Source organism: Hippoglossus hippoglossus, chromosome 21 (assembly GCF_009819705.1).
Source record: "Hippoglossus hippoglossus isolate fHipHip1 chromosome 21, fHipHip1.pri, whole genome shotgun sequence".
NCBI lineage: Eukaryota > Metazoa > Chordata > Actinopteri > Pleuronectiformes > Pleuronectidae > Hippoglossus > Hippoglossus hippoglossus.
The window spans coordinates 6,425,924-6,437,992 of NC_047171.1; the positions used below are offsets into that span (position 1 = coordinate 6,425,924).

The 12,069-nt window shown below is 39.8% G+C and overlaps 1 protein-coding gene across 5 annotated transcripts in view; it reads right to left on the reverse strand.

Moving 5' to 3' along the window:
* LOC117754722 (partitioning defective 3 homolog B-like) overlaps nucleotides 1-12,069 on the reverse strand; it is a 194,088-nt gene that overhangs the window by 132,145 nt on the left and 49,874 nt on the right. For all 5 annotated transcript variants that reach the window (XM_034573866.1, XM_034573864.1, XM_034573867.1 and 2 more), the window contains exon 6: nucleotides 952-1,022. In XM_034573866.1, the coding sequence (XP_034429757.1) occupies nucleotides 952-1,022 (71 nt within the window). The remainder of the gene's footprint in view (nucleotides 1-951; nucleotides 1,023-12,069) is intronic.

Below are 12,069 nucleotides of genomic sequence, written 5' to 3' on the forward strand. Positions count from 1 at the left end.
ACATTGGTCAATGATGTAACAGCCACTTTCTCTAAATCACTGCTGGCCCATTTACTGGCTTGATTTTGTATTGGTCATGTAGACGTTGGTCCTGGTTTGGATGTGGATGCTGAACAAAAATGTGTAGAGGGGATCTTAAAGCTAAGATGCTATGCTTACAGGAATATTCATGGATTTAGCATCACAAGCAACCATCTTAATCTGAGAAAGTCCTTATTCAGATTACTCATTAACTCATCTACAAGTTTCTTACATATATGGCAACTGTCTGTCCCTGCTCTGTGTTAGAAGCTCCACATTCTTCTGACGCACATACTGCTAAAATAAGAAAACAGACACTCACAACCATGCACGATCAAAAGGCTCACGGGAGAAACTGAGCGTTCCGCATCCCCAACACTTAATTAAGCAGCAGTCATTAGTTTATGCTTGTGTGTTACAACTTGTGTCTCCCTATAAAAACACAGCAGATGAAAGTGTGTTTGTAGCTGTTTATCCTTCAGACTGTGTCTGTGTGTGTGTGTGTGTGTGTGTGTGTGTGTGTGTGTGTGTGTGTGTGTGTGTGTGTGTGTGTGTGTGTGTGTGTGTGCGTGTGTGTGTGTGTGACCCTGACCCCGTTTGGAAAGTCTTTTGTAGCAGGCTAATGATGGAGCTTCTTAACACTAACTATATCTGTATGGGCCTTGATCTGCATTGGAATAGAGCTTTAATGAAGGGAAAGTAGGGCAGCAACACACAAATAAACATCAATAAACATGAATGTAGACAAACATGCATATGAAAAATTGTGCAACACACAGAGTCCGAAGGACAGGGACAGATGGTCGCTTTTTGAGATTATTTAATCAAACCCATTTCTGAAGTTTGCCAACATACTGATTCAGCACGATGAGCAGAAACGAAACTCCACATCACAGTGGACTTGAGTACAAGAGCAACACACAAACTGACCTGCTACTGAAGGCCTGTTTGCCTTGGGCTCGCTCCATCCCTACAGGCCCCTCCGCGGCGGGACCGGCTGCCTGCGGAGAGAACACACGGAACACCTTTCAGCCTGGTCAGTAATTGGCATTTGGAAAAGGGACAATACAATGACAGAACAAACAGCTTCAAGTTCAACCTGTCATGAAGTTAAAGATAAAAAAGGAAGGATTAATGGTTAAAAAAAACCGTGGGAAATATCACTGATATGGGACGTGAGCAGATGGATTCACTAATTGATGGAATAAACAAACCAAAAAGTTATGCAATTAGTGACTAATACCTCTTTTACACCAATATTAGCAGGTATGTGCAAGTTTTTTTAGACACTAGTAAACAAGATGTAAAAAGATATCGACTCCTTTTCCATTGCCAGAAGAGGAGTTTGCCTTTTTTGCGTTTTGCACGATAAGAAGTAAACAATGCATCTTGTTCTCAAGATGTAAAATACAAGTACACAAACATTTGTAGCTATTTACGCAACAACGCCCTCAAATTCAGTGCATGTCACAACAATGCGCCACAAAGGGTGCAGCGCTAACCTCTAGATTTCCAAAATAAAGAAGTAAATTAAAAAATTAGCGCATTTACCCAGGTGTCACATTTCCATCACTGCCAACAGAAGCCAGAGCCGTTAAAAAATCAGTGTCTACTACAGACGGATGTGACCCAGGAGTATATGATAGGTGTTAGTGGGTTTTTTGACCAATGGAAAAAGGGATAGAGTGGAGGAAGTAAGGGACTAACCCTGTTTTGACTTTGGGTTTTAATGGACTAAAGCCCACAAGAAAATCCTGAGCTCAACCAATTAGTCGCTGCAATTTGAAAGACACGGGAATGCAAGCATAAAGGAAGTGATGAATGAAGGAGCTCCTAAATTGATGGATGGATGATGTACAAATAGCAATTATTATTTGAAGGCAAGAAGACAGTGTTGTCAAGCAGTAATCAATAACACTGTCAATGGATACGGCAACGCAGAGACAGAGAGAGTGGGTGTGAGGAAGACGGGTGTAAGTGTGAGTCAGGGGAGCTGTAATAATTACTTTATACAACGACATGGGGCTCGACACAGAGAGGTGAGCTCCACAGGGACGAGGTTTCATGACACGTCACCGTCCAACTGTGACAGAGAGATGAATAATCTAATATTTAATAAATGACAGTGTCACACATTCTTATGTATATGACATCATACGGATACTAGAGCCCGGCTGATTTATCGGTTTGCAGATAAAAATCATCTGATATGAGCCTTTTGCAGACAAAACGGTTTCAGCATTTCTGTTTCGTGCTACATGGTGGTGAATATAACAGTAGTTTATTTTACAGAAGATTCAAGTTAACAGTTTATGTTCATGAAATTTTATATATATTATTCTCAAGCAATGTTTTATTTGTGTTTTCTTTTTATTTATAGTAATTCATAATAAAGTTTATGGTAAAATATTAAGCCTCAATGACATGTTTGTTGAAAGGCTTAGGAATCATTACCATTATATATATATATCACAAGGCTTCTGTATTGAAAATGTTCTCTACTAATGTCTATATCGACTTTGCGCGCATCCAATATCTGCCTCATACACGATGTGTGCGAGTTCACCGAGTGGACACACATATATTTGTTAAACTCACATCATTTTTGGACATTATGCAATGTTCTGTAGTTTTTTTTCATTTATTTTTATAACATGTTGTATAAGTATTGATTTATTTTGTCAATAGAGACCCCCAAGTCACGTCACCTCTGGGCCAGCTGCCGTTTTACCAGCTTCTGTGTCTAAAAGCAAAATCTTACAGAGATTGCTCAAAGATAAATCCACACCAGTTGTTACTAAGATGTGGATTTCTCCTGTATTATATACATCACATTATATATCCACCAACATTCTCCTCTAATATCATATTTCAAACTTTTTGGGCTGTAATTGCATTTCTATACCTTTTGGCCTCCTCTATTCTTCTACTGTTACCATGTCAGGATTAGCCAGAGCTGCTCAACTTCCCCCTTCTCTCATGCTAGTGGCATATAATCATAGGCTTGTGGAAAATTGTGATTATTGGAGCAAAAAAAAAAAAGGTCCACATCCTTGATCACATCCTTATGTACATATATGGAGTGGACAGCAAAACAGTGTTGAGTGTTGATTTTTTTGTATTAAAATCAAATGTCAAACGTGATTCAGAATGAATGAATCTTATTTGTGGAACAAAATCCATTAGTTATGGTTTCACTCTCGATCTCAATCATTATTTCTGACCCTGTTATGGGCCCAGGTGTGATTCTTGTAGTGAACTTTGTTATAACTGAAGACATTAAGTACATGAAGAAAACAATCTACAGTTACAAGAAGTGCAAAAACACATCCTTAAGTTAAGGTTTGGTGTAGATGTCCATTATTGTTATTCACACCAAAGCAACATGCATTAGGATTGCAAGAATATGACCATATACATGCATCTATTTTAGTCTAAAGGAAAGTTTTAAAAAGAGCGTGTGCTACGTTTGAAAATCCTAAGGATGTAAATTATAGAGGATGTATATTATAATGTTTGTCTAAACAATCACAAACGCCATTCAGTAAGAATCTGTATATTTGTCTGCATGTTCATGTGCGTGTGGATGGGCAGCGCCTGCTGAGTGTACGTGTTTGTGTGAGCATATGCAGACAAACAGGTCAATAAGGCTCAATGTTAGCGGTAGCCACTAATGCACTCTTAACATGGCCTTTAGCCTTTGACCTCTCACCCTGCTGCCACATGACCTGCACCACCTGTCAGGGGGGAAAAAGGGATGAAGAGAGAGGGAGAGGAGAAAAAACGAGATGAATAATGAGGAGAGAAAACATGAGAAAGATGTAAGACTGAAGGAAAGACAGGATGAAAAGACATCAGAGCCAACAGCTGAAGTGAAAAGGTGGGAGAAGGTGAGATGAGACGCAGCAGTGACTGACTGCTGATGCAATAAACATATGTTTGGGGTTGGGCAGCCTGGAATTCAATTAGTCTGGTGTGGCTGCACATGCTGTCATGTGAGCTTAATCACTGACAGGATGACAGGTAATATTAATTATCCTAACCTCTTTGTCATAACAATAGCCACTCACACATTAATTGGAAAGTCTTTGGTGCTTAATTGTATGTCTCATTTAATAACTGCATGTAGTCTCTCTCTCTTTCTCTCTCTCTCTCTCTCTCTTTGGATGAGTGGCATATTAATTACCAAGGCCAGCAACGAACATCACTTTATCAAAGTGTAATTTAGAACAAGTAAATGAATCTGAACGAATAAATGTGTCTCATTATTCATGTTAACTCTAAAATGTCTTAGGCCCTGTTCATACATGGCATCAACATGCATCTTGGGTGATCCCGTCACATGTGGACATGCTCTGAGTACAGGTGTGAACACACCCGAGACACGTTAAGGGCACATTTGATATGTGATCACTCAGATGTTCAGAAGTGATCTGGGACATAAGTGGCCACATTCTTTTGACTGTGTATGCAGATATGTCCTGGGCCATATGGACATCTGCGTGGGAGGAAGGACTCACTCATCTGTTTTTTTACACAACCTTAGATAGCTTTGTGGACATTTTGCACATTTCCTTGTGACATAGTGGTCACAAATATATATTTCCAGTGTGGGCGAATTTGGTTCTTCTGAAATGGGCGAAGGAATAAACAAATGTGTTGTTTTTTTGTCTTCTCCTATTTTCTGGAAGACATTTGCACAGAACGAGCACTGCTGGCCCCAGCAGCATGAAAGCAGGCATGAAAGAAAACTAAGGCTTGAGCCCTCCTGCAGGTTCGGTTCCGACCCTGCAGTTTGCTGCGTTTCTTCCCCATTCTCTCTCCCAATTTCACACTTGCACTGTCCTGTCAATAAGGCAAAATGCCCCAAAATATCGTTTAAAAAATAAAGTGCAGCGCTGCCTCTTGCTGGTTAAGCAAAGCATGCATTTGGTCTTAATGATGTGAAGTGATGTACATGTCTATTTGCTCATAGAGCAGAGATACGATCTCTGGTGGTCACTTGAGACACATGTAGAGAATCATTCAAATGTCGGGTGTGAGCTGATGTGTGAAGAGTAACATAGATAACATGGGACATTTAGCTTCTAAAGACAGATAACCGGCAAGTATTTTGGTTTTGCTTGAAAAAGCTTAGGAGTGAAAATATTTTATATATTCTTATTGTATAATCCAGTGGGACTAAGAACTTGAAAAGAAAGAGTTCTACTGGTCACCTGAACACTGAACTCCCTGCACTGTGAAAATTGCAACTAAAAATAAGGATTAATGAAGACCCGATGCTTTATTTTAGAAGAAAAATGGGAATACTTATGGAAAGATTCATTAGAAATACATTGAGGACAACGGCAGGGAAAAATGAATACATTAGTGTGCCGACCTTGGACAGCTCAATCAATACTTGTGAGCATTAGTGGCCATCCAAAAACTGGAGAATAGAGAAGTACACATTTCCATTTTAACTCAATGATGGATAATCCTACCTTGAACAACTGCGCTTGTAATAAATGGGCTGCAAGCGTTTAGTCTTTTTAGTCCAATCTAATAATTGCTAAAAGCGGATAAAAACAGTGATCTATTAGTGATATTACTAATTAGTGAATAACCAATCAGGCTGAGTGTTCCCTGAAAACACTCAGAGTGAGTAAGATAAATTAATAGTAATGAATGCTGGACAGTTTGTGCAATATTTGTGAGAGTGTGTGTGTGTTTGTGTCAGCAATAAACATAAGGTAATCTATCTTGGCTGATCTCTTTGTGGATGTGGATGATGAATCAAAATAAATATGTGTTTTGATAAATACCATGTCAAAGGCCAAGAGGGCTGCACAGGTAAGCAAACAAAAAATATTCAAAATACAGCATTACACTATTTTCATCTAACTATATCCCTTTTACAATATAATATCTCATATAGTATATCAATGCCTAAAATGTGTTTTAAGAAAATTTCCTTTGTACAGTTTCTCATTGTAAGGACAAATGACAACGTGTGTGTTTTCCTTCATGTTACTGATGGATTTACAGTGAAAAAATTTATGAATTATGTTCCAACCAGAGAGGAGGATCTCGTGTGTATTTTGAGACGTCTGACTTCAGTGTGACTTGCAGAGTAGAAAATGTCTAAGAGATCGAAACTGCCACTTCATTTTACAAAAATGTGCATCACAATATGTGCACTTAAATGTGCATGGAATATAATTTAAGAGGAAATAGTTGCTATGTAATTGGCGGCAAAAAAGAACTGACCACGCCCGTCTTCCTCTCATTCAGGAACTGCGATCAAAGTCGAGTTTCAAAGTGTTTAGAACGATACCCAGCCCCCCTCGAGTATCTGTAGTGTGACCTCCTACAAACAGTGATGTCCTGTCACTGTATTGTTTAGTGCAGACAGTCAGATATTTGGCAGAATCTATGACTATGACTCATAGCGGGGGGGAAAGCACAAAGGGAAATAGGAAAGGTGTAAACACAAAAGAGCAGACACATTCACATAAAACCAGGGTACAACCCTAACCCTGCTACCACAGCTGCACATGAAGCCTATTGATCTCTCTCTACTTTACAGATGTAACAAACTTATTTCTATTTAAAAATTAACAAACAGTTAATTTGGAGGATTGTTCTGCACCTACTGCAGATACATGTATTTCTATAAAATTGGCACTTACAAACATGCAGGGAGGGAACCTGCACAAAGGCCATGACACACACATACAGATGAATGCACACACTTACACACACCCTGTATAGCATGATGCTGCACTGCTGGACTGCCTTATTAGCCCCAATGGGATTCTAGGCGTGAACAAATACTCCCAGCTTGATTAACAGATTGTACCTAACCTGCACGGTTGTGTGTGTGTGTGTGTGTGTGTGTGTGTGTGTGTGTGTGTGTGTGTGTGTGTGTGTGTGTGTGTGTGTGTGTGTGTGTGTGTGTGTGTGTGTGTGTGTGTGTGTGTGTGTGTGTGTGTGTGTGTGTGCGTGTGTGCGTGCGTGATAAGCAAGAGCGGAAGTGAGAAAGGAAAGCATAGGGAGAGTGATTTTGTGCCTCACTGTACTCATTTGAGCCTGGCATTTAGAAAGGAAGAGCTGCACCAGTAAATCTTTCTGGATTGAAATTAAATAAAGAAAGGGGGCAGAGAGTAGGAGAAAGGACAGAGAGAGAAGAAAGACAGAGAATTACTGCAAGAGGAGTACTTTCTTCCCCTCATCGCTCTCTGCAAAAGGCCAAGTGACAATTTGAACAATTACCTAGCGCCATTACCTCTATCTGAACCTGGTTGGTTGAGAGGAGACAGACCTATGAGCAAGTGACTGAGTGAGTGTGTGTGTGTGTGTGTGTGTGTGTGTGTGTGTGTGTGTGTGTGTGTGTGTGTGTGTGTGTGTGTGTGTGTGTGTGTGTGTGTGTGTGTGTGTGTGTGTGTGTGTGTGTGTGTGTGTGTGTGTGTGTGTGTGTGAGCGTTGATGACTGCGTGAGAGAGTATGTGAGTGACAGAGCGAGGGAAAGTGAGGAAGAGAAGACAAATGATATATAAGGGCGAAGAGAGGGGAAAGCTGAAGAAGACTTCCTTTATATACATTGGTAACAGTTAGTTATTGCAGGAGAGCAGGTCTGGAACAAAGAGGCTTGGAAAGAGGAAGGATGTGAAGCACGGAGGACAGAAAAAATTGTAGAAAAATAGTAGATCAGTGGTTATTTCCATACTTATGATGCATTGAAATTATAAAATGTATTCATATCAATATTGAAATCTTAAACTTGAGTATAAATCTCCATCAACATGACAGCGGTTTATGTATTTATTTGTATTCCTTTTTATTACTTTATCGATATCTTAGCTTTTAAAATGTATTTCATTATATTTCACTGTCAGCGTTTTTATTTTATTTGTTTGACCTATTCCGGGCAAGTTGGTCAATTGTAAAGCACTTTGAACTGTATGAAAGGTTCTATACAAATAAAGTTTGACTGATTGATTGATCTTTTCAAATATCAGTGGATGAATCATCAACAACTATATTACAACTCATGTTAAACCTGCATTTACAGACAAGTATTTGGAGACCTGCACATCTAATGTTCTCCTGGATGAACGGCAGCAAATAAAACTTTAAACAACTGGTGGTGTGACAGAGCTAATATGCTTCTGTTATTTTGGGCAAAGTTAACAAAAGAGTTATAATGTGTGAGTTTCAGTCTGTTGACAGCCATTTCAAATAATATTGTGTATTTTATTAAGCAGCAGAAACCACGTGACTTCAATTCTAATTCCAGGCAAAACTATTCTGATCAAAGCTCTCCCACTTTATATGTGAACTGGGTGAGCACAGAAACCTGAGGAGCGGGCATGAACTGTAAAGAGACACAAGCACAGCTGGGGTAGTTGAAATTACATATATGCATGCTAACGTGTGGGCACACCAACACATAAACACCCAGACGCACAAAGTCTGCATAGGCCTACTGTGTAACTGACACCCAGCAATATTTCATATTGACAGCCACATAAGCGATAGTGTGCAATAAAAACAGAGCTAAGATGTAAGGAGTGGAGAGTGAGCTCAGAACATCATGATGTACATTCCTGAGCTTCCACTTACATTAGACCAAAAAGAGGATTAGTGGATTAGTGTTAGCAGTTTGTATTTATTAGTCCAACCGGGTTTCATTGCTGCTAAACCAAGGGGTTTGGAAAGTTAGTGCTTAAAGGAACAGGCTCCAATGATATGGGAAAGGAAAATTAACTTTTATTTAAGTTTCAAGCAACATTCAAGTTGAAGATGGTCAAAAAAATGTAAATACATTCTAGCCTAGTGGGGAAATTGCATTATTTGCCTGTGATCAGTTCAATCTATGTGATTGCCAGATGGAGACACTGACCCGGATGTTTTCTGGTCAAACTGTTATGGCATGATATATACGGTTGTCAAAATTAATGTGCTGTTTTCTTTGCACGTGCCCATGGGACCTCTGAACTTAACATCACACATCAAACAACCACTGATAGTAAATTGTGCAGTATCAACACAAACAGCCTTCTCTCCAGCAATTAACTTGGCCTTAACAACAATGGCAATGTTAGAATATAAGCAACATGAGCGACGGATGAAATTAAAGCTATATACCAATTCCTTCGTGGGCCTTGAAGAGTGTAAAGGCCAAACCGACAGTCTGGTCTACGGAGGATTTCTATGATTTGCGACACCAGCTTGTCCTGCCTTCACCTGACAACAGAGCTGCAGGTGGACTCGACCAGAGACTGTTAATGCTCCTTGGTTTATTTAACGTGCACTATTAGCGGTTTAGACTCTACTTATATCTATATTTATATAAATATCTGACATTTTGGTTTCAACGATTGCCACCACCATTATTAATTGGAAAAACAGTCTGCCACCAAATGAAGTCCTGGGAAAGGGTTGGCCAGAGAAGGATCTAACCATAGGAGCCTTTGTTGCTTGAGCATAAAAGGACAAATTTGTTGGCTGCATTTGAAGGAGCCTTCAAAATGGGTTGGCTCTAGTCGCGCCGCTGTTGCGCAACCGGACGTCAATGGAGCCTCAGAGGGATGCAGCCCCTGAATTGGGACACAGCATATGTTGTCATAACATGAGGTGTGGGCAGGACTTTAAACATCCCATGTTGTCATTAACATGTTAGGGTACCCTCAGCAACATTGAGCCGGTAGAGTGGCCACCTCTGAGAACCAATCACATTCCCCAAAAGAACTGAACCTTGCAAACAGGCAGGTCCATGAGGAATACAGCAGGGGTAAAAAAAAAGATGTTTGTCCGGTGAGGAATCTCAAGGGTACAGCGCTCACTACTCAAGAGTCCAATCAGGCGTGGCGTTCCTTTAACCAGTGAACTTGAGGGAGTTGCTGAGTCCAGCTGTCTATAGGGAATATTAAAGTACAACTCTACCATAACAAGTTATGAAGAATACATTGGAACTGACTATGTCACCATATTTATAACCAGATTCTTGTATATAAATGCATGTCCCTGTGTTTGACTCGTTAGTGTTATTAATCATCTGGGAGAAGCTGACAAAATATACGAATTTAGGGTAAAGAAACACAGGAGAAGAACTGAGGGAACAGGTGATTGTCTGGAGTTGTTTTGCTTTCACAAAACAATTCTCTCCCACCTCTTATGAAACGTGAAATAGGAAACTCAGAAATAGCAATGATGCCACAACTACATTTTAGTTTACAGACTAAATTGGCAGATGGCGCAGCTCCTTCTTAGTCTGAGTGCAAATAATGTTGCATCGATGTCTTTTTTAATCTTTTCACTTTTCCAGGACTGGAACTTGTCAATGTAGTTTGACATCTCATCCCTCACACTTCTCTAGACACAGGTTCCAGATGGGCTGTACTTGAGTGTGGCTGAGGGAGGTCCATGTATAGTTGTGACATCACACAATTACATTCCCAATGTCTCGTTTTAAGGCAAAGTTATTAAATATGGTCTGTAAGCATTTCTCCAAAGACGGTTTTGAAAAGTTAACAGTATTTGTATTCCACCTAGACCTTCTGTATATTTAAAAAGTAATTTGGATTAACACAACAAATAAGGGCAATTTAAATGCACTGCATGCGTTTTACCTTTGGGGAGTTTTTGTATTGAACACAGAACACAGGAAGCAAACTGAAAAGTTGGACAGAGGGATGTTCCAGCAATGGAAAGAAACATGGATAAATGTGGATTTAGGTGATTAGTTCCACAGATATCGTATTTCCACAAAGAGGAAATAAGAGATGGAGCAAAAAACATGTATTAGCTTCACAGGAGAGTGAGCAGACAGCATGGAGCAGCGGGTTAGACATGAGGCTGGGTCAAAAGGTCACAGTGGCAAAGTGAGGGGTTTTCCTGCATAGAGAATTGTGAGGCAGCCGCAATTCAGAACAGTGCAAACCGCTCACAGTGATCACGTTTGTTCGGGCCAAAGGAATTACACCATAATATCAACACTGATCACCACATAATGATCAATACTTTTTCTTAAATTAGTAAAACACATTCTGTAAGCTGACTTAAAGAATAAAATAGAATAAAGAATAAAAGAAGTATACAGTTGTCATAGAAAGGTGGGTTTTGTAAAACAAGGTGAATAGTAGCTAATGCTGTCGCAGTTTAATATTAGGTATGGACCCACATTATTCATTCTGAAACCATTTGGGCAGATTTGTTGAAAGTACAGAATAATAAAATGTAAGGCCAGGAGTCATAAGGGAGGAGGAGAGAGGGAGGGGGGGGGGAGCAGAGGCGAAAAGGAGAAGGGAACAAGTGTTTGCCCTCTGCCCTTTCGGGAAAGACAGAAAAAAGATGAAAGGGGTGAAATTAATCTATAGAGTCATTCGTCTTTGTTAGAGGAGGCTGATGTGACAAAGTGTGACTGACTCAGAAAGAAGATAAGATACTTGACAACATCTCACCCCCCAACACTTTAACACATGCAGCCACACAAGCACAAACACACATTACTGACCAAGTAAGTTGCTTCTCATCTGGTCCACAAGAGGTTAGGTTTTTATTGGAGTTTGTCTATTTGTTGGCAACTACACGAAGACTACTGAACAGATTTTAAGGGGTTTGGCCCAAGGAAGAACCCATTAACTTTTGGAGCAGATCCGGTTAATACGGCAGATACAGGATCTATACAATTACTCAGCAAATCTCAATAAAACTTTCTCTGCACGGACAGCTCTGTACGCAAAGAAGAATCTGGCATTTTTTGTGGTCAGACTTTTGTATGTATGGTTTCACAATGATTATAAAAAACAAGAAAGTTTATTACTCCTTGTGGTCAAATTTTATCTCGCTAGACGCAAAGACATAGACAAGTAGATAGTGAAACAATAAGTATACTAATTTATATTGATCATTTGCTATTTGTCGAGCTTGACAATGATGTGAAAATGAAGTTTGTCCTGGGAAAGCTGCTTGAAGAAAGGCCACGGGGTCATTACAATCAAAGTGTTTATCCCCTCGGGAGTCTTAATGTGCTCAGCATATTTAATGGAAATCTGCCAATTAGAT